At 43.6% G+C, this 23,976-nt stretch overlaps 1 protein-coding gene across 2 annotated transcripts in view; it reads right to left on the bottom strand.

The window, feature by feature from the left end:
- LOC137326962 (syntaxin-binding protein 5-like) overlaps positions 1-23,976 on the bottom strand; it is a 398,728-nt gene that overhangs the window by 112,499 nt on the left and 262,253 nt on the right. For both annotated transcript variants that reach the window (XM_067992335.1, XM_067992336.1), the window contains exons 15-17: positions 23,445-23,485; positions 20,916-21,133; positions 10,269-10,444 (exon numbers count right to left, since the gene is read on the bottom strand). In XM_067992335.1, coding sequence (XP_067848436.1) covers positions 10,269-10,444; positions 20,916-21,133; positions 23,445-23,485 — 435 coding nt within the window. The remainder of the gene's footprint in view (positions 1-10,268; positions 10,445-20,915; positions 21,134-23,444; positions 23,486-23,976) is intronic.

The raw sequence follows: 23,976 nt of genomic DNA, 5'->3' as shown, positions 1-23,976 counted from the left end.
CTGGGCCCCTGAAATCCACATCGCTATCCTGCTCAGCAGAGCTAAGAGCTGAGCATGCCCTCTGGTGGGCTGTCGCTTAGGCTCTCCCTTCCACTAGCTCCTGCTCCTTCTCCAGCTCCTGCTCACTTGTGCTGTGTGATTCATCAAGTACAGACCACTCTAACTCGCTACCTATCCTATTTCTGTGCTGGTGCTTGCGAAGAATGGAGCAAGTGTCAGTGCTTCTTCAGGAGGATTTTCCTCCTCCAAATATATTGTTCTGCAGGCTCCCAATCTTCAGATGGACCAAAGAAAGGGGAGAGGATCAAAGGTCAGCATGACATGGAAAGGCCAGGCAGTAGCAAATGACTGTGGTGCTGCATAGTGCTGCCAATGTCACACTGCCTGAATGAGTGATTGCTTGAGGAAAGTGAAAGGGTACAATAGGCAGACACCCCGCTGAGTGTAGCCTTTAGCGTCACCACTGTGCCTCACTCTAATTGCCCTGATTACATCTATCACTTTCAACTCCATCTGGGTGGAGGCTGCAGCCCCTCCTGATTCTGGTCCTCCCCCTTGTGTTGCGAGCCAACTTCTCCTGCAGAAAGGAGAGTTGGTGAATGGCCATTGTCAACTTCAGCATTGTGCATGCTGAGAGGGAAATGCAACAAGTTGCGAGCAGGATGGGGAAATGGCTCCATTGTGAAATGAGAAACAGTCAGCAGAAGAGTGAAATGCTTAGCAGTTGCTATCAGGTAAAACCATAATGCTGTTACTGCCTGTTGAGGACAGCAGCAACAAGTGAGTGTGTGATTGGAATGTGAAGGAGAGTTGGTACAGTGTCACTCTTTGATTGGTGTTGAAGCACATGGTGCAGGGGAGGGAGAAACAGAGTTAACGTTTCAGGTCAATGACCGTTCACCTGAAACGTTAACTCTGTTTCTTTCTCCACAGATGCTGCCTGAATGGTTGAGTTTTTTCTAGCATTTTCTGTTTTTATTTCAGATTTCCAGCATTCGCAATATTTTGCTTTTGTTTTGGCGCAGGGGAAGGAAGTGCTTAGAGTGCTGTGGCCAGGTGTAATGCATAGGAATAGAGACAGAAAGACTGCATGCTGTTTGGGTCACGTAGTTTAAGTGCTTCCAGCACTGAATCCACGTCCTGGGGGGGGTAATGGTACAGACGTTCACAACATCTTCCAACTCTCTCTGGGTACATTCCTGCCATTTGAGGGCAACAGGTCCTTCTTGCCTGCCCCATCTAATCCACTAGCACCTCCACCGTTGTATCAGAGAACTGTGGTGCACTTATCTGAGACATTTCGAACTTCAGAATCGGCTTACTGGCAACACTGAATTTAGCTGAGTAGAATGACACCGCGCTTTAAGAGGTATTTTCAGCCTTTAACTGGGCGGCAGGTCTGCCGAAAATAGTGCTCTCAGATTTGGCTGGCTGCCCATCACCGCTGAAATCGTGTAGGCAGCCTGCCAATCAGATTCAAATGAGGCCCAACCATCAAAATGGTGCAGGCGTCAGGCTGATGATATTGGGTGGGCGACCTGCTCGCCGCTCCCAATAACCCTCTGAAGTTAAAATGGCATCAATGGCAGTTAGAAAATTTGAGAAGTGTTTTTGCAAGTTATTTTCCTCCTGTTACTGTTTGTTCTCCATTTCTTTAAATTGGTTTAATATACTCTTCCATGTTTCCCTTGTAATCCAAAAATATTCTTTCTTTATTTTGCTGTTGGTTATAACTTACTGGTCTGTGTACTTACATTTTTCAATCTTTGTCCTTTTGTTTTCTTTGAGCTTCCTTCGTCTTTACTCCAGTGTTTGCTTACCATTACAATGGTTTTTACATATTTCTTTCAGTCCTCATTGGTTTTTCAATGTTGTGACTTGTTCGTTAATAACCTTTTTTTTTTCCCCTTTTGCTTCCCCGGTTTACAAACCCTCTCTATTCACCCAAACATTGCTCTGTTTTCTTTTGAGACATACCTTACTTTTTAAACACACTAATTTTTCCACTCTTTTTCACCACTTGGTAGTATGGTGCTGAGATATGGACAGACAGGGAATGATGAGTGCAAACTAGATGCAATTTAAAAAGCAAGGTGCATCTGAAAGGAGGTGGAAAAACAACAAGCTAAGGTAAGACAACAGAGAATGCAGCATAAAAAAGGTATAATTTAAAGACAAAAGATCATTGAGAAAAAGAGAACACAAACAAAATGGGGAAACACCTAAATGCCAGTCAGAGGGAAGATGATACTTGAGCAAAGAGAAAGGAGGTTCAAGAACAAGAAAACCACAAGGAAAGAAAATAACTCACATTTATATATTGCCTTTCATGTCCTCAGGATGCCTCAACATGCTTTGCAGCCAGTCAGTCACTGTTGTTATGTAGACTAATATGGCAGCCAATTTGCACACAGCAGGGTCCCACAAACAGCAAAATTTGATAATCAGTTTTGATGGTGGGGGATGAATAATGGCTAGGACTAAGTGCTCTGCTTCGAATAGTATCACAGAATCTTTGTTCAGAAATTCAGGCGTGCCCATTTCACGGGGGATGTAAGTTGCGCCACATGTGCCCGATGCTTCATTTCAATGGAGCTGATGAGGCAAGAAGAGCCCGCTGGTGAAGAGAAGTGTAAGATCGGGCCACTGCTAGTGTCGCAGCGGACCTCGGGTAAATGGGTCCGGGATTGGGGTCGGTGATCATGGGTCAGGGGAGAGAGATCGGGAATCGGGGCCAGAAGCGGCAACGAGAGCGGTCGGCAGCGGGGAAGGAGGAGCGGACCTGGTTGGAGCGGCGGGAGCGGTGGCGAGTCGATAAAGGGAGCCCCGAGGCTCAGGTAGGCCTCAGACCAGCGTCGACAGCGGCGGAGGAGGAGCCTTTCTTTCTCTCTCCCACAGAGCGGTCGGCAGCGGGGAAGGAGGAGCGGACCTGGTTGGAGCGGTGGGAGCGGCGGCGAGTCGATAAAGGGAGAAGCGGAGGCCTGAGGTGAGTAATTAAACTCACCGACGTGAGTCTTTTTCCCCAGCGGGGAAGGAGATTCGCGGGCTTTTTCAAAGGCAGGGGGCGGGGCCAATTCATTGGTACTCGTAAATAGGTGGAGCGGTTGCTAAACCCGAGACACGACTCTAGTAGTGACTCCCACCCTCCCACCTCCTCTAACCTTTTGGGGGGTAGAGGGAATTTAAAGGGTAGGTTCGATTTTATATTTTGTTTTCTGGGACTTAACTCCTGGACCTAAGATAAATAAGAAGCAAAAAGTAGTCCAAGTGGGACGTCACCAAGGAAGAGGTAAGTGATTGGCTGGTGAGTATTTTCCTGCTGAATTTGTCTGAGGTTAGAGTTTGTGGATTCTCGGGTCTCTGTTGTGTAGTGGGGGACTGCTGTTCAGCAAGGGCCCTTGAGTATACCTTTTAATTGAAGTGAAATTGGTGGGATTCATTTAATTTGAATTAATTAGTTAAAGGGTAAGTCATGTCAGGACAGCCCAGCCCCGTGTTATGCTCATCCTGCTCTATGTGGGAAATCAGGGACCCTTCCGGTGTCCCTGACGACCATGTGTGCGGGAAATGTATCCAGCTGCAGCTACTGACAAACCGCATTGCGGCACTGGAGCTGCGGATGGATTCATTATGGAGCATTCGCGATGCTGAGAACGTCGTGGATAGCACAGTTAGTGAGATGGTCACACCGCAGGTAAAGGTTGTACAGGCAGGAAGTAATTGGGTGACCACCAGGCAGAGTAAGAGGAGCAGGCAGGCAGTGCAGGGGTCCCCTGTGGCCGTCCCCCTCTCAAAACAAATATACCGCTTTGGATATTGTTGAGGGGGATGACTTATCAGGGGAAGGCAGCAGCAGCCAACTTCCTGGCACCAGGGGTAGCTCTGCTGCACAGGCTGGGAGGAAAAAGAGTGGAAGAGCTATAGTGGTAGGGGATTCTATCGTAAGGGGAACAGACAGGCGTTTCTATGGCCGTAAACGTGACTCCAGGATGGTTTGTTGCCTCCCTGGTGCCAGGGTCATGGATGTCACTGAGCGGCTACAGGGCATTCTCAAGGGGGAGGGTGAGCAGGCAGAGGTCGTGGTCCACATTGGGACCAACGACATAGGTAGGAAGGGAGATGAGGTCCTGCATCAAGAATTTAGGGAGCTAGGTAGCAGATTAAAGAGCAGGACCTCAAAGGTTGTAATCTCTGGATTACTCCCAGTGCCACGGGCTAGTGAGTATAGAAATAGGAGGATAGAACAGATGAATGCGTGGCTAAAGAGTTGGTGCAGGAGGGAGGGTTTCAGTTTCCTGGATCACTGGGCCTGCTTCTGGGGAAGGTGGGACTTGTACAAGTCGGACGGGTTGCACCTGAACCAGAGCGGGACAAATATCCTTGCGGGGAGGTTTGCTAGCACTGTTGGGGGGGGGTTTAAACTAACTTGGCAGGAGGATGGGATACAGAGTGGAGCTACAATAGGGGGTGATGTGCAGCCAAATATAGAGAAAAAAACAAGTCAGCTTGGAAGACAGGGCAAATATGTAAGGGCAAGGCTGGATGGCATCTATTTTAATGCAAGGAGTCTTGCGAATAAGGTGGATGAACTGAAGGTGTTGATAAACACATGGGAGTATGATATTGTTGCTGTCACAGAGACATGGTTGAGGGAGGGGCAAGACTGGCAGCTCAATATTCCGGGGTACAGAATCTTCAGGCGAGACAGAGGGGGAGGTATAAGAGGAGTGGGGGTCGCAATATTAATTAAAGAATCAATTACTGCCATAAGGAGGGATGATATATTAGCAGGTTCCTCTAATGAGGCCATATGGGTGGAGCTTAAAAACAAAAAGGGGGCAAGCACTTTGATGGGAGTGTACTATAGGCCCCCAAACAGTCAGGGGGAGATAGAGGAACAGATATGTAGGCAAATCTCAGAAGATTGTGCAAATAATAGGGTAATAATAGTGGGGGATTTCAACTTCCCCAATATTAACTGGGATACTCAGAGTGTAAAAGGCTTAGAGGGTACAAAATTCTTAACGTGCATCCAGGAGAGCTTTTTGAGCCAGCATGTAGAAAGTCCTACAAGAGAGGGGGCGGTACTGGACCTAATTCTAGGGAATGTGGCCGGCCAAGTGGAAGAAGTGCTAGTAGGTGAGCACTTTGGTGACAGTGACCATAATTCGGTGAGATTTAAGGTGGTCATGGAAAAGGACAGGGAGGGGCCGGAAATAAAGGTTCTAAATTGGGGGAAGGCCGATTTTAATAGGATAAGGCAGGATCTGGCCAAAATGGACTGGGATCAGCTGCTTGTAGGAAAATCCGCATCGGAGCAATGGGAGTCTTTCAGAAGGGAGATTGAGACCATACAATGGCAACATGTTCCCGTAAAGGTCAAGGGTGGTTCCAAGAACTCCAGGGAACCTTGGATGTCAGGGGATATACGAGAATGGATTAGGAAAAAAAGGAGGGCTTTTGGCAGATACGAAAGGCTAAAGACGGAGGAAGCCCTAGAGGAGTACAAAAAGTGCAGGGGGATACTTAAAAAAGAAATTAGGAGATCAAGGAGGGGCCATGAAATAACACTGGCGAGCAAAATAAAGGAAAATCCTAAGATGTTTTATAAGTATATTAAGGGTAAGAGGATGACTAGGGAAAAAATAGGGCCCATTAGGGACAAAAATGGCAATCTGTGTGTGGAGCCGGCAGATGTAGGAGGGGTTCTAAATGAATTTTTTGCATCTGTTTTCACTATGGAGAAGGACGATGTAGACATAGAAATACGGCAGGGGGACTGTGATATACTCGAACATATTAACATCGAGCGGGAGGAGGTATTGGCGGTTTTAGCAGGCCTAAAAATGGATAAATCCCCAGGCCCGGACGAAATGTATCCCAGGCTACTGTGTGAGGCAAAGGAGGAGATTGCGGGGGCTCTAACACATATATTCAGAACCTCTCTGGCCACAGGGGATGTGCCAGAGGACTGGAGAACCGCTAATGTAGTACCATTATTCAAGAAGGGGAGTAGGGAAAAACCGGGGAACTACAGGCCAGTGAGCCTAACATCAGTGGTAGGAAAATTATTGGAAAAAATTCTGAAGGACAAAATTAGTCTCCACTTGGAGAAGCAAGGATTAATCAGGGATAGTCAACATGGCTTTGTCAAGGGAAGATCATGTCTGACTAATTTGATTGAATTTTTTGAGGGGGTGACTAGGCGTGTGGATGTGGGTAACGCAGTGGATGTGGTATACATGGATTTCAGTAAGGCCTTCGATAAAGTCCCGCACAGGAGACTGGTCAAGAAGGTACAAGCCCATGGAATCCAGGGTGCCTTGGCACTTTGGATACAAAACTGGCTTAGTGGCAGAAGGCAGAGGGTGATGGTCGAAGGTTGTTTTTGTGACTGGAAGCCTGTGGCCAGTGGGGTACCACAGGGATCGGTGCTGGGTCCCTTGCTGTTTGTGGTCTACATTAACGACTTGGATATGAATGTAAAAGGTATGATCAGTAAGTTCGCTGATGATACAAAAATTGGTAGGGTGGTAAATAGCGAGGAGGATAGTCTCAGTCTGCAGGACGATATAGATGGGTTGGTCAGATGGGCGTAACAGTGGCAAATGGAATTTAACCCGGAAAAGTGCGAGGTGATGCACTTTGGAGGGACTAACAAGGCAAGGGAATACACAATGAATGGGAGGACCCTAGGCAAGACAGAGGGTCAGAGGGATCTTGGTGTGCAAGTTCACAGATCCCTGAAGGCGGTGGAACAGGTAGATAAGGTGGTAAAGAAGGCATATGGGATACTTGCCTTTATTAGCTGAGGCATAGAATATAAGAGCAAGGAGGTTATGATGGAGCTGTATAAAACACTGGTTAGGCCACAGCTGGAGTACTGTGTGCAGTTCTGGTCGCCACACTACAGGAAGGATGTGATCGCTTTGGAGAGGGTGCAGAGGACATTCACCAGGATGTTACCAGGGCTGGAGCGCTTCAGCTATGAAGAGAGACTGGGAAGATTGGGTTTGTTTTCCTTGGAGCAGAGGAGGCTGAGGGGGGACATGATTGAGGTGTACAAAATTATGAGGGGCACAGATAGGATGGATACTAAGGAGCTTTTTCCCTTCGTTGAGGGTTCTATAACAAGGGGGCATAGATTCAAGGTAAAAGGCGGGAGGTTTAGAGGGGATTTGAGAAAGAACTTTTTCACCCAGAGGGTGGTTGGAGTCTGGAACTCACTGCCCGAAAGGGTTGTGGAGGCAGGAACCCTCACAACATTCAAGAAGCATTTGGATGAGCACTTGAAATGCCATAGCATACAAGGCTACGGACCAAATGCTGGAATATGGGATTAGATTAGACAGGGCTTGATGGCCGGCGCGGACACGATGGGCCGAAGGGCCTCTATCCGTGCTGTATAACTCTATGACTGTATAACTCTATGATTTGGGGTGGGAGGAAAGATCTGTGGCGATCGTTTCCTTTAATGTGGGTTACTTACTTTCTTGGTTGGGAATAGAAGGCGATTCCTCGGCCTGGTTTCCCTGAGTGCAGGGGCAATCCAATCTCCGAGAGTGGGCCTCAAACAGGCGTGGGTAATGGATTCATATTTTTGTCCTTACCCAGAATGGCGAGCAGCATACTTCTGGCAGGAAATGTGCGCATGCTTCCTACCCGCCATATTGTGGCCATAGTAGTCCGAGTCGCACCCGAGAAAGAGTGCTGCGCGGACCAATTTCTAGGCCTTTATATCTACCTTAACAGGTTTAATGACTTATCTGAGAGACGGCACCTCCAACAATGCAGCACTTCCTTCAGTACTACTGATGTGTCAGCCTAGATTATGCCTAATCTTGGACTGGGGCTTGATCCCACAACCTTCTGACTTGAAGGTGAGTGCAACCACTGAGCTAAACTGACATTTAAGAAACAAAAGGGAAAGAATGAGACTAAAAAGCAGGATTGGAAAACAACAACATCAACTTGCATTTATATAGCATCTTTAACATAGTAAAACGTCCCAAGGTGCTTCACAGGAGAGATTATCAAACAAAATTTGATACTGAGCCACATAAGGAGATATTAGAACAGGTTTGGTCAAAGAGGTAGGTTTTAAGGAGCGTTTTAAAAGAGGAGGGAGAGATAGAGAAGCGGAGAGGTTTAGGGAGAGAATTCCTGAGTTTAGAGCATGGGCAGCTGAAGGCACGGCCGCCAATGGTGGAGCAATTAAAATCGGGGCTGCGCAAGAGGCAAGAATTGGAGGAGCGCAGAGATCTTGGAGGGTTGTAGGACTGGAGGAGGTTACAGATAAGGAGGGGCGAGGCCATAGAGCAATTTGAAACAAGGATGAGAATTTTAAAATCGAGGCATTCCCGGACCAATGTAGATCAGTGAGCACAGGGGTGATGGGTGAATGGGACGTGGTGCGAGTTAGGATACGGGCAGCAGAGTTTTGGATGAGCTCAAGTTTATGGAGGGTAGAAGATGGGAGGCCAGCCAGGAGAGCATTGGAATAGTCAAGTCTGGAGGTAACAAAGGCATGGATGAGGGTTTCAGCAGCAGATGAGCTGAGGAGGGATGGAGACACGCGATGTTACGGAGGTGGAAGTAGGCGGTCTTGGTGATGGAGTGGATATGTGGTCGGAAGCTCATCTCAAGGTCAAATAGGTCGCCTCGGTTGCAAACGGTCTGGTTCAGCCTCAGACAGTGGCCAGGGAGAGGGATGGAGTCGGTAGTTAGGGAATGGAGTTTATGGCGGGGACTGAAGTCACTGGCTTCGGTCTTCTCAATATTTAGTTGGAGGAAATTTTTGCTTATCTGATACAAAGGATACAGAATGAGAGAAAAGAAGATAGCTAACAATTAAAACTTAAACACCAGCTTACTGTTGGGAACAGAGGGAAACTTGGAACAACACAGAAGAATTAAATAAAAAGGTGAGCAGACTACACAGGATAGTGTTGGGTATTGAAAAATGGTTAGTGGCTTCCAACAGATGCAATATTATATGGAAACCAAACTGTACAGTGAAGCATTAATGAACTTAAAGGGATAGATAATGTATTAAAGGGAATTGTAATGAAAAAAGTGTAATCAACTAAAAAAAACTATAAAAGTGACTCAATTAAAGATTTAATACTGATACATTTATGACCACGACAGGGGCTCAAAGAACAGTTACTTGCTAAGAATTTTTTCGTTAATGTACATAACGCCCCTCCAAAAGCATTTATTTTATTGCTTAACATAAGAACATATTCTGAGACATTAGTATGTAATTAGTTTTCACATACTGGGGGTGAAATTCAACTTTGGCAGGGGCGTAAAACGGGCAGTAGTGGATCGGCCACATGTTATACACTCCGCCTGATTTTCCTTCAGAAGTTGAATTTCACCCCCACAGCAATCAATTTTCAGAGGTGTTTACTGGTGGTGCAGCAAAGATTTAAAAATAAAGAAGTTGTTACTTCCAACCGATGCAAACAATAAAATTTGTTGCACTCAAAATGTTCATAAAGTTTGCAAGGGAGACTAAATTAATATCAGCTGCAAGCTGTCATCGACCCAAGGTGTTTCAAAAAGGTCATTTCCGTTATGTGTTTAGCTTCTCTGCACTGTTGACTTAGTAATTCCTCCAAGCTGGTGATCTTGATAAATAACATGTCATGGGACTCCCTTTTTTGAATAAATGTGACTTCTTGCTTGGATTTGACTGATTTAGGTGACTCAGGATATTAATGTGTATTTTATGTGTATTTAAAGTCTGATTTCTGAAGGATTACTAGAATACCACATGGGAAGGTAAGATATTTTTAAAAGTTTATTTTGAAAATACTGTAAATAGAAAATGCTGCAAGTTACTTGTAGTTTATAATATTCAGCCTTCATAACTTAAAGAAAATAATTTTTGTAGGCATAAGGAAGATATGCATTTCGAAAACCACACAGGATATTCAGTGCTCCAAGTGTTGAATAAAGATGCACAACTTCTGAAATAATTTTAGGTGCCGAAGCCCCATAAAATATTTTCAACCAGGCTCTCAATGTGCTAATCCTGATTCTATATAAGGATAAAAGGATATATTTTTATTATGGTGGTAGCAGGTGGCGATGCACTTGGCAGCACTAGGCCTCAGTGAGCCTCACTCCCAGTAATATGATTATGGAGTGCTATTGATGGCTGGCACAAAGTATTCTTTCTCTCAGAATCTCCCTGCCTCTTGGTTGAAAGAGAACATAAACGATGCACAGCAGTGTGGAAATTAATCTCACACTCTTACTTGAGACATGGGATGCTGTCCTTTACTCCCTCTGATGTTAATGTATTTGCACTACCAGATAATGCTTGAGTCTTTGAAAAGGAAAGCTGAGAAGAAGTATCAGAGAATGGCGGTAGAGATTCAGGTTCTGGAGTAACAATATCTTCAACTTCATACTGCAATCGCAGTTCCAGAGCCTAGAAACACAAAGATTTCAAGAAAATATTAAGCACAATTTCTCACATTAAGGATTGTAAACTTTTTACAAGTTTGTTTACCATGCATTTTTTCCCCCTCTTGCTAGTTTTCAACATCACATGTAGAGAGACGGGCAGGAGATCTGCTCCCAGGCATCCACTAATACTCCATAGCAAGAGTGACACAGGAACAATTGTCCTTCTGATTTTGCCTCCCTGTGGGAAGGTGACTGGCCTCCACCTGTCACTTCTCCAAAGTAGCGTGGCTGAAATTGGGAACTTAACCAAATGGGAGATTGAATACATGTCCCACCACTTTCGTAACCCTAAAGTTAATGCTCCAATATGGTGCATCGCTGGGCCCCGGCACACATATCATTTCCCAAACGAGCACTTGGAATTCCTAGAAGCCTAGGGAACAGCTTTCAAGTATGCATTCTAATTTACATAATATTTTTGTAATCATCCAGAGAAAGAACGCTATATGTAAATAAAGCTGTAGTGCTACATTATAACTTATGAAGTCATAACCCTGCCTGCTGTTGAAAATTTACATTTCATTTACATGTTACTAACCACCATACAAGTTTATGATAAAAATCAGTTAGAAATAGTGCTTTCAGTATTAAATACTTTACAAAATCTATACCACACTAAATGCCTTATCTTTTACATAATTTAATACTGCCCTTTCTCTACTACAATAATACATGTCTAATCTTATTTTAATATTTCCCTCCTGGGACCTTTGCTTTTCATCTTGGAAGTCTTCTGTATTGTTCTTTACTTCGTCAAGGCAGTAACACAGAAAATTTGAGTTTTGGACAGTGGCAGGTGCTCACCTAATTTTAAGGGGTTGTAAGAAAGCTGCTAGCAACCTGACATATGCCACTGGTGACGCCTCAGATTCAATGGGTAAATAATCTGCCTATTGCATGAAGTATCACCTGCTGGTGATGCAAAGTCATTTTTCTACAAAATTTCAGAAAACTTGTAAACTGTTGACCCTGGAAAGAGTTCCGCAGATAAGTACCCTTCTTAACAGCAGAAGTTCTGGGGCTGAAATGTGTTCGTAGTTTTAGTAAAAGTTTTAATTTCAGGATTTCAGTAAAAGTCAGGCAACCTGACATAATTGTTTTTAATCTTGATAAACTAAAAGAGGAGTTGATGGAGCTCTTGTCTAGTCTTCAGGTATTTGTTTTTTATATTTTTAATTCAGAAGTAAGGAAAAGGTTGAAGAGAGGAATGTCACAGTCTGTTCGTAACTTACTTCAGAGGGAAATCCATTGGTAATAAGAAATGTATAATAACAATATAAGTATGTGCAAGCTGTCAACTGAAGTTAGAAAAGGACTGCAGGAAACCATGAAGAAAGATAACCACTTGCTGAAGGCATACCCAGAGGTAAAATGAACATACTGCACAGAAAGAAAGAGGTGTTTCCATTCAGCAGTTTAACTATCACCAGGTCAAAAAGGTTGTGGCCTAGAATTTGGTCCGCACAGTGCCTGTTTTTCAGACATTACTCGGACTACTAAGGCCCCAATATGGCGGGCAGGAAGTGTACGCACATTTACGGCCGGAAATGCACCACCCACCATATTGGGTGAGGACAAACAAGAGGCGTTCTTTACCCATGCCTGAAGCAGGCATTAATTCCTTTGCATATGCAAATAAGAGGCCTAATGCTTGCTTGAAGTCCCTTCTCCAAAATTGGTTTGCCCTGAGGCAGCCAACGGTATCGTGAGCTGCACTCAGGGAAACCAGCCCTAGGGTTTGTCTGCAACAAAGAGAGCTCCTCCCAACCCCACATTAAAGGAGCTGGTCGCAGCTCCCGACCCCCCTCCAACGCCGCTGCTCCCGGCCGACCCCCGTGATCCTGAACACCAACCTCCGACACCGACGATCCCCGACACCTACCCCCGCGATCTAGAGGTACAGATTCACAAACCAATAAAAGGAGCAACGCAGGTTAATAAGGCCATAAAAAGAACAAAGAAAGCACTGGGGTTCATTTTTGCAGGGAAAGAATCGAGAAACAGTGAACCTGGTGGTTAAATTGGATAAGTCCCAAAACCGGGCACAGGGATCGATTAACCCACGCCCGGTCGTTGAGATGCAGGCAGCACGTAACATTCATGCTGCCTGGTGATTTACTTGATTGCTGTGTGCAGCCAGCGCTACCTGCGCTGTTGAGTGGCTGCTCACCACCAGGGGGTCCAGATATCATGAGTGGCTAGCACCACTTAAAGGCAGCCTGCACCTCTTAAAGGGAAGGTGCACTGTGGCTGCAGGAAGTGGTGGAAGTCAATTGGGAAGTGAATTTGTGTTGCAATATAGTGCAGCAATATAGTGCAGCATGGTGATGTTGGGACCTCTGGAATTTTTAATGACAACAACTGGGCTCCTCAACGTTTGCGGGACTCTGATATTTGCAAAATAAAAGATAAGGGTCCGCACAGAGTCTGAACGGAGATCAGACATCGCACACGTAAAACACAGATGCCGGTCCCATCCCTATGTTTACAGACTGTTGATTTATTTCAAAACATTGAATAAAGGTTGCTCACTACTAAAACTCACATCCTCCAATCTGCACGCCAGACCCCACCAATCTGTTGATCTGAGTTTGTACGTGGCCTGCGAGAGTGCATGCACCAAGGTTCTCTGATGATGCACTAGAGGCCTTGGCGTAAAAGGTGGACAGAAGGAGGGGCATCCTCTATCCGCAGGGGAAGCAAGAGGCCCTCCAGACATATGCTCCCAAGGCAGTAGAGGACGAAGTCAATGCTAGGCGCATAACACCATGAACATGGATGCAGTGCAGGAAGAAGGTCAATGCTTTGACACGAGCAGTCAAGGTGAGTGAGGTCAACTGTCAAGTGGCATCTCCGACCAACTGTACCACTAGCCGCATCCACTGCTTCACGCACTACACTCCCATCACCCAGCTACCAACAAACTCTTTCATTGAGTACTCAACTCTTCCGATCAGATGCTTCCTCTCACCCTCACACGTTACCATTGTTGCAAATCGCACACTTGCAACTCACAGGTCACAAAAGCAATGGCAGCTATTCAACCACGACAGCCACATCACCCTAACATCTTGCCGGACACTCACCGACACATGTCCCGCTTTCTTGCAGGAGAAGGTGGTGCATAAGAGACAGCAAGTGGCAGTGGTTCCATGGAGCATGAACTTGTTGTCCTCACTTAGAATGACAGCATTCCTGTCCCATCCCTGCCACTCCGCCAGTGCCCTTGCTATTGCCTGACAGCTAGCCAGCCCACTCCCTGTAGAGTATTGAAACGTTATTATAGGAACATAGGAAGATAGGAACAGGAGTAGGTCATTTAGCCCCTCAAACCTGTTCTGCCATTAAGTGAGATCATGGTTGATCTGTGACCTAACTCCATATACCCACCTTAGCCCCATATCCCTTAATACCTTTGGTTAATAAAAATCTTTCAATCTTAGATTTAAAATTAACAATTGAGCTAGCATCAACTGCCTTTTGCGGAACAGCGTTCCAAAATTCTACCACCCTTTGCCTGTAAAAGCGTTTCCTAACTTTACTCCTGCAAGTTCTGGATCTAATTTTTGGGCTATGTCCCCTAGTCCAAGTATTCAAGTATAGGAGACCTCCAAAAACAGGTACAAATGCATCAGCAGCCAGAAGCAATAATCCAGCAACTAACGTGTAACTTCTGCATGATCCTTTTAAATTGCCCTGGTTTTGGGGGGGGGGGTGTCTTCCATGCTGTTTAAGACCTGTTCAGCTGTGCGAGGTTAAGGTGCATTGGCTGGAGCGTTGAGTGCCAAAATCGCATCTGTCCCTTTAATTCAGCGTTGCACACTGATCTACCGCGTATACTCCCGACTTTACATGGTGCCGGCATTCATTATCTATGCACGTGTGAATGTCTTTACCAATATGGCATCCAGCGCACGTCATGCGCACATTCCAGACACCATTTTGGGTCCTTAAGAGTCCGCGTAGCGCCTATACAACAGGTGCTACGCGGCCCAATTTAGACCCCATTATGTTAAACTTGTATGGAACCTTGGTTATACCACATTTGGAGTACTGTGAACAGTTCTGGTCTCCATATAATTGAAAGGATATAGAGGCACTGGAGAAGGTACAAAATCGATTTACAAGGATGTTGACAAAGTTAAGAGGTTAGAACTATCAGTACAGGCTGAATAGGCTGGGGCTCTTTTCTCTAGAAAATAGAAGGCTGAGGGGTGACCTGACAGAGGTCTTTAAGAATGGGGTAGAAATCGCTCGGAGTGGCTAATCAACACTGCTCACCGCTCCATAGATTTATACTAACCCACAAACTTACTGCGGTCTTTTCGTCAGCCACTTCCTCTAATAGGAAGTGGAGAAGAGCCCAGCGTCAGTTCAGGCGAAGTTAGGACCTTGGGAGAAGCAAGAGGATCGATCTCTCCCCTCGACCAATCAGATCACAGATCGATTTTTGACAAGCTGCGTTCACTGTCTCTGCAGACTTGGAACGTGAAAACCAGGAAGTGAAAGGTACATTTTAAATCAATGTAAAAACAGTTATAGACAGAGAAGAGAGAGTAAGAAATAATTGAATTAAATAAAAGAGACAGAAGGGAAAAATTAAAAAAATTTGCATTTTTTTAATTTAAATTTTTTTTAAAAAATCAAAAACTATTAAAATAAGGAATAATGGGACTCCACATTTTTAAAAGTAATTTCTAGTTGTTTGGCAATCATTAAAATGATGTTAAAACTTAGTTTAGACCTGTATTTTTAAGCGTACCTGTTTGGTGGTGTAATTAGTTACATTCCAGCTGGGTAAATAAGCAAGTTTGCACTTTTCAATGATTTCTCTAATTGCAGCCGGTGATATAATTTGAAGCTGTCATATCACCGGCGAACCAGTAGGAGCAAGTTCCAGATTTCCGTGTTTCACTGTGCAAGTGCGAACGCCAGAACTTGCTCCTCCATTTCGCCACTAAAAACGGAGAGTGCTGTTGAGCTCACCGTTATTTTGGGAACGATTTCTGCCCCATTATGAAAGGGTTTGATAGGGTAGACGTAGAGAAGATGTTTTCACTTGTGGGGCAGACAAAACTAGGGGCCATAAATATAAGAAAGTCACTAATAAATCTAATAGGGAATTCAGGAGAAACTTCTTTATTCAGAGAGTGCTTAGTATGTGGAACTCGCTACCACAAGGAGTAGTTCAGGCAAATAGCACAGATGCATTTAAGGGGAAGCTAGATAAACACATGAGGGAGAAAGGAATAGAAGTGTATGCTGATAGGGTTAGATGAAGAGGGGTGGGAGGAGGCTCGTGTGGAGCATAAACACTGGCATGGGCCAATTTCTGTTGGCTTGTTTTTTTGCTGTACATTCTATGTAATTCTAAGTGATCCCCGACTCAGGCCCTCGATCCATACCCCAATCCGCGATGCCTTGCCCCCCCGATTCCCAGACGCGGCTCAATTTTGCTCTAGTCTTCACTGGCGGCAGCTGAGCCACACTGACTCCATTATGATGAGGTACGAGGGCCAATATCCGAGAAGCCTCGAAGCTCACCATTCCGGTGCAGGGTATATGTACCCTGTGCCCCTCGCACGCCCAAAAATGGGCGCTCCCAAATTTCTGTGCCTGTATGTTTTATATTATCATTGAAAATATAGCATTCATTTTACGTATACTGCTGTAAGTCAGTTCTAAATGCATGGTAGCTGTAAGTGTTCTAGTAGCAGATGGCACAGCTCTGCACCGAGCTCTCTGCTCATTCAGACAGTTCAGCCCCCATAGTCGTTGCCAGGTAGGGTCAACAATGCTGGCAAATGTGGTTGATGCAGGAGATACACTAATCATAGCGAGGGAGTTGATGTATTAAATTACCTGTAAACTGCTTAATGAAAAGCAGTTAGGAGATACAAGATATCATCAGTGCGCCAATGCAGACACATAGAAAAGACAAAAGAATGTGCAAATAATGTGGGAGTGAAAAGACACAAAAGAGATTCATGTACACAAAAGCATGATAAATAAAGAAAAAAAAAGAAAAAAAACAAGCTGCGGGTGTAGCAGATATGAAATTAAAAGTCAAAATACAAGCAAAACGTGGTGAATCCACCAATCGTAAAAAAAGAAAAAGAATAGATCCATTCCATCGTGTGTTCTGATGAAAGAGCTCCGATTCATATGTCAACCCACCTTCCCCCCCTTCCAGGCACTGACAGACCCACCCCGGGGACAGGGACTCGATAAAATTAATATAAGTAAAGCAACAGTAATGAAGAAAATAATAGCACTAAAGAGTGACAAATCCCCAGGACCAGATGGTTTCCATCCCAGGGTTTTAAAGGAAGTAGGTGAGCACATTGCAGATGCCCTAACTATAATCTTTCAAAGTTCTCTAGATTCAGGAACTGTCCCTCTGGATTGGAAAATTGCACGTCACTCCGCTTTTTAAGAAAGGAGAGAGAGGGAAACCAGGGAATTATAAACCAGTCAGCCTAACATCTGTTGTGGGGAAAATGCTGGAGTCTATAATTAAGGATAGGGTGACTGAACACCTCAAGAATTTTCAGTTAATCAGAGAGAGCCAGCATGGATTTGTGAAAGGTAGGTTGTGCCTGACAAACCTGATTGAATTTTTTGAAGAGGTGACTAAAGTAGTGGACAGGGGAATGTCAATGGATGTTATTTATATGGACTTCCAGAAGGCATTTGATAAGGTCCCACATAAGACACTGTTAGCTAAGATGGAAGCCCATAGAATCGAGGGAAAAGTACGGACTTGGTTAGGAAGTTGGCTGAGCGAAAGGCGACAGAGAGTAGGGATAATGGGAAGGTACTCACATTGGCAGGATGTGACTAGTGGAGTCCCGCAGGGATCTGTCTTGGGGCCTCAATTATTCACAATATTTATTAACGACTTAGATAAAGGCATAGAAAGTCTCATATCTCAGTTTGCCGATGACACAAAGATTGGTGGCATTGTAAGCAGTGTAGATGAAAACATAAAATTACAAAGCGATATTGATAGATTAGGTGAATGGGCAAAACTGTGGCAAATGGAATTCAATGTAGACAAATGTGAGGTCATCTACTTTGGATCAAAAAAGGATAGAACAGGGTACTTTCTTAATGATAAAAAGTTAAAAACAGTGGATGTCCAAAGGGACCTAGGGGTTCAGGTACATAGATCATTGAAGTGTCATGAACAGGTGCAGAAAATAATCAAGAAGGCTAATGGAATGCTGGCCTTTATATCTAGAGGACTGGAGTACAAGGGGGCAGAAGTTATGCTGCAGCTATACAAAACCCTGGTTAGACCGCACCTGGAGGACTGTGAGCAGTTCTGGGCACCGCACCTTCAGAAGGACATATTGGCTTTAGAGGGAGTGCAGCATAGGTTTACTAGAATGATACCCGGACTTCAAGGGTTAAGTTACGAGGAGAGATTACACAAATTGGGGTTGTATTCTCTGGAGTTTCGAAGGTTAACGTGTGATCTGATCGAAATTTATAAGATATTAAGGGGAACGGATAGGGTGGATAGAGAGAAACTATTTCCGCTGGTTGGGGATTCTTTCAGGAGCGAGATTAGTAAACATTTCTACACACAAAGGGTGGTAGAAGTTTGGAACTCTCTTCCGCAACCGGCAATTGATACTAGCTCAATTGCTAAATTTAAATCTGAGATAGATAGCTTTTTGGCAATCAAAGGTATTAAGGGATATGGGCCAAAGACGGGAATATGGAGTTAGATCACAGATCAGCCATGATCTTACCAAATGGCGGAGCAGGCACGAGGGGCTGAATGGCCTACTCTTGTTCCTATTTTCCATATTGCATGCATCCGATGCTATGAAGAAAGTGAAGGGTGTAGCTAAGGTCTGAAGTTATCAAAGTCAGTGTTGAGACCAGAGGGCAGCATAGCACCCAACAGAAAGATGAGACACTGTTCTGGAAGCTTGTGTTGAGCTTCCCTAGAAGAGTGTAAAAGACCACCAACAACAACATGCATTTATATAGCGCCTTTAAGACAGAAATAGATCCATTTAAGAGGAAGTTAGATAAGCACATGATGGAAAAAGAAATAGAAGGGTATCTTGATAGGGTTAGATGAAGTAGGGAGGGAGCAGGCTTGTGTGTGGAGCATAAATGCCGGCATAGGCCAGTTGGGCCGAATGGCCTGTTTCTGTGCTGCAGTTTCGATGTAGCTCGATGTAAATAACGTCCCAAGGTGCGTATGGAATAAAAAAATTGAGGGGTCTGAGTGGGAATGGGAGGGGGAGTTAATGTAGTGAGCAACAAGTAGGTTGGGGTCACACCTGCAGATAGAACAGAAATGTTCAGCAAAGCAGTCATCTAATCTGTGTATGGTCTCCTCAGTGTACAGGAGACTGCACACCAGCAGTCAATATAGCATACTAGATTAGAGGAATTGATTTGATGTCTCACATGGAAGGAGTGTTTGGGGCCATGGATAGTGGTGTAGGAGGATACAAATGGACAACTGTTTCATCTCCTACACTTGCAAGGGAAGATGTCAGGGTAAGGACTGATGGAAGTAGGGTGATGGAAGAATGGACAAGGTATTGCCAGAGGGACCAGTACCTCCGAAAGGTGGGAATGGGAGGGGAGCAGAAAATGTCTTTTTACCTCCCCCCAACTACTTGCATATTCTGTTGTCCTTTCTATACATCTGCATTATCCCACTGATGATATCTCCTGTTTACTATTAAGTAATTTGCAGGTCATTTAATACATTAACTCTTTCCCCGTGATTGGTGTACATGTTGGCTCTCTCCCCCCTCCCATACATCCTTTCTCTACTTCTCCAACCTCATTAATATACCTGTTTACCTCACAGCCTTCAATAAGATGAAGGATACATACCTGAAATGTCTTAACCTGTCTTTTCTTTTTACTAATGCTGACTGACCTGTTGTGTATTTCAAGCATTATTTCCTTTTTTTTTAATTGTATCTGTTGCGGTTTATTTGAATTGGACTTGGTGCTTATTTTCAAAGAATTGCATATACACAATTATGCAATTCCATGTTTCACTATACAGTCTGTAATACCATTATATTAGCAATGTATGCAATGAAATATTGATGCACAATAATTCTGGTGAAGGGATATTGTGTAAACATGTTGGTTCTAAGATGTATACTTTTAATTTAAACATAATTAATTGCATTGCTTGAATCCTTGCATGTTTGTGAAATCAGGAGTGACTGAGTTTTCTAATTCAGCCAGAAGGTGTTCAAAAGATTTGAACCAAGGATCCAGATTTCTAGCATCAAAGCTTTTTCTTTTTGTTTAATGTAATTTGAACGGAGGTTTTTTTTTTATTCATTCTTGGGATGTGGGTGGCGCTGGCAAGGCCAGCATTTATTGTCCATCACTAATTGCCCTTGAGAAGGTGGTGGTGAGCCGCCTTCTTGAACCGCTGCAGTCCATGTGGTGAAGGTTCTCCCACAGTGCTGTTAGGTAGGGAGTTCCAGGATTTTGACCCAGTGACGATAAAGGAACGGCGATATATTTCCAAGTAGGGATGGTGTGTCGCTTGGAGGGGAACGTGCAGGTGGTGTTGTTCTCATGTGCTTGCTGCCCTTGTACTTCTAGGTGGTAGAGGCCGCGTCGCAGGTTTGGGAGGTGCTGTCGAAAAAGCCTTGGCGAGTTGCTGCAGTGCATCCTGTACATGGTATACACTGCAACCACGGTGCGCTGATGGTGAAGGGAGTGAATGTTTAGAGTGGTGGATGGGGTGCCAATCAAGGGGACTGCTTTGTCCTGGATGGTGTCGAGCTTCTTGAGTGTTGTCGGAACTGCACTCATCCAGGCAAGTGGAGAGTATTCCATCACACTCCTGACTTGTGCCTTGTAGATGGTGGAAAGGCTTTGGGGAGTCAGGAGGTGAGTTACTCGCTGCATAATACCTAGCCTCTGACCTGCTCTTGTAGCCACAGTATTTATGTGGCTGGTCCAGTTAAGTTTCTGGTCAATGGTGACCCCCAGGACGTTGATGGTGGGGGATTCGGTTTGCTAGAAGAGGACAACTTAGTACTGTACAAAATATCTACAGGCTGTACTACTAAAGGCATAATGGGTGTCCATATATATTATATATATAAAACTGTTTTAATCTGTCTGGTAAATAAAAAGAGCTATACTAGAGAAGTGAGTAATGGACACAACTATCTATCCCCCCCAAAAGTCACATTAATGAATTCAATTTCATTGTTGGAGTAACTGAACTAAAAAATATATACCACTGCAAACAATTTGTTTTTGGTAATTATAAGCCCACTCATTAACATTGTTGTTTAACATAAAAATGCAAATGCATAAAACTACAGCACCACTAAAATTGGACCATGGAAATAACAACTTTATTGCTTGTGGCAACACAAGAGAGAGGAAGAATAAAAGGCCTGTACTTAGAGACTCACCACTAACTCAGCAGTAACTTCATGTTTGCTGAATCTGTAAATGATCACATGCGCTGAGATGCCTGCAACACAGAAAATTCTGCTCTCTGGACACCAACTGATCATCTGTATAGCATAGGGATCCTCTTCTACAATCTCTGCAGTCTGCTTTCCATCTTTCACCTTCTGCTTTTCAAAAACTTTGGAAGTTTTCAGTTTGTATAATACTTGAAGAGTTACTAGCAAAGGACAGAGAAGAACAATCAGATCAGTTAAAATGTAGCAGTGATGGTTAAAGAAACAATTGATAAATTAGTAACAGAACTTGAATTTAATGCCAGTTGGCAAAAAAGTGCTTTTTGTTTTCCATTTTCTAGTCAGATTTGATAACCTGATGTTCAATTATCTCAGTACTGTATTGGGTTTTTACTTTATCTTCCGGCAAATTTATCTAGCTTGAACTTCGGATTTTTGCATGACAAAATGCATGACAATTTGATGGTAACCCCACTGTCGCCATTGGCAAAGAAGCACGATCGACAAAAATAAAGCTCAAGTCCTGGGTATAACCTTTAAATGACTGATTTAAATTTAAAGCACACCACAAAATACAATTTTTTTTGAGGGGGCTATTTACTTCCTAATTGAGTTCCACTCTGTTATGGACTTGTATGACCTGGTCAGACTTTAGCCTACTTTAAAAAAAATGTATTAGGACACTTTAGCAGAGATAGTAAGTTTCCATCCTTGAGCTGGATCTGTACATTTGTGTCCCAGAAAGCAAAGCCATCTAAGTTACATCATAATTCAATTTTGAAATGACTGAAATTTAAAGGAGACGTGTGCTCAGGCAGCAGAATTTTAGGTAGGCTCAGTTGATGGAACTCCTAAGAACAACCATGTTGGCTGATGCAGCAAGTTCTCTTTGCACTGGTTTAATCTTAAATTTATTAAATAATGTGTTGATCACATTATTGTGCACTTCCCTATGCACAAATATGGTAATGTATCTTGGATAGTCACAATATTAATAAATATCGTAACATTAATTGTTTCCTTTGGACTTCTACATTGTTTTCTTGCCCATTCTTTCTCCCTTTTTCTCCTAAAAGCATTAATTTCAATGGTTGTGAGACCCACCCTGGTACCTTACCCGAGTGGCCATTATTTACATGCATGCCTTGACTGTGAGTGTTGGCAAGCAATTTGGCCATGCATCACAGCCAAGTGTGATCCTATCTTCGCTTGACGTGTACTTCTAGCAAATTTAGCTAAATAGTAATTAGGAGGGAGAACGCTGGCTTGTGACGGCCCAGGGATGAGTACATCTAATTTTGTTGGAGTAAAGTCCTGAAACTCTGAAGCAAAATATTTTGGTTTTACATTTTTAAGTCTAACTTAGCTTGCAGCTCACTCAAGCAACATGTCAATCTTGGACAATAAATGGTAAGTAGTATTATCAGATTATCAGATGAACACTATCGTGCTCCTTGTTTTTAAATCCTGACCCAAAAATCTGAGGCAGAAGAATTTGACAGGTTAGTGGAAAGGTGTCCTTCTGAGGCTGATGTTAAGATATATTCTTGGGGCAGGGCAAAGGTATCTGTATTCTGTATATGGCAATGCTAAATCTGATCAAAGTGGAAAAAGGATTCTATTCCCCACATTCATCACCTTAATTAGCATTAAAATTCACCCTCCCCACCTAAAAAATACTGTTTCGAATCAACAAAACTAATTTTCACCGTATTTCACTGATAAGTGTAAACTAATTTCTTTACACCATTCCAATTAAAAAATAAAGTTCACACCATGAGGCTGATAATGTGGTCTTGGCAGAGGCACTGGCCACACCTGCGCTGAAATGAACTGACTATGCATAATAATGTAAGGTCAGCTCACTTAATTAGTTTAGTAATGCTCCCGCCATGTAGTGCATGATGTGCTAGGAACACCACAGGTGGAGACCAGCAGCAAGTGAAGGGCTGCTGTCTGCCTTAACGATGCTGTCATTTAAAAAAAAATTCAGCTGCTGGGAATTTAAGTATCCATGGTAAATTTGGCAGTTGAAGGCCAAGAAAAATAGCAAAAAGGAAGCGTGGTGTTATATAAAGGAGAGGACTAGCGCCAAGCAACATTTTTGTTCATTCATCCCCCTCCCGGGTACCACATGAAGAATCTGTTACAAACAGGTATTCAGCAACTAGAATGCTGCTTTATAGGGTAGTCCCCTAATTTAAATAACTTCTAGGGTCTTAATGAGGGTTAGACACATTTTGTGTACAATGTCCCAGCATACGACTTGTTGTACGTCACAGTGCAGCTAAGTGCATTGGGTGCAGAGTAGGCCTCAGGCCCCTGTGCCTGATGATATAAGGAGCTGATCCCCAATGCACTTCAGCGTTTCAGGCACTTGCCATTGCTTTACTGGCATATACTACAAGACACAAAAAAATGGTAACTAAACTTAGCATAATTTTAAATACATTTATGAACAGGCCATTGAAGAATTTGAAAGTACCATGGAAGAGTTGGAGCTTACACACTTACTGGCAGAAGCATCCCAGAACTTCAATGAGCCATCTGCATGCCTGTGAGAAACAGAAGTTTAATTGCAAATAAAAAACAATTGACACCAGGGCTCAGGTGTAATGTGAACAGATTAGACAAGTGCAACATGGATAAGTAATTTAGTTTGTGGTTAGAAAACTGTGACAGATGCAACAATTTACAAAAAGGTGGCTTTAATGGTTAAAGAAATGTTTTATACTCTGCAATCCACTAAATGGGCAAATGGACATGACAATCAAATTCATCTGAAGAATCGTAAAAAAAAACCTTTATATGCAATTTGGTCTAATTCCACCAAAAGTTACCTTCTCTATGTGATTAAAAAGCTGTTGGTTGATGTCAAAAAAGGAATGGTAAAACAAATACACAACTGTACCATATTAATACTTTGCATAGCTGAGCAAAATGGAGCTCTGAAAAGTACTCCATAGAGAACATGCAAATGGAACCTAGTCAATGAAGGGAAAATGGGGATTTGTTATTAACTGGTAATATTTTGTGTAAAAATAAT

The sequence above is a fragment of the Heptranchias perlo genome, chromosome 11, assembly GCF_035084215.1.
Source record: "Heptranchias perlo isolate sHepPer1 chromosome 11, sHepPer1.hap1, whole genome shotgun sequence".
NCBI classification, from domain to species: domain Eukaryota; kingdom Metazoa; phylum Chordata; class Chondrichthyes; order Hexanchiformes; family Hexanchidae; genus Heptranchias; species Heptranchias perlo.
The sequence above is the reverse complement of the archived record's forward strand: the minus strand, read 5'-3'. Positions and strand labels throughout refer to the sequence as shown.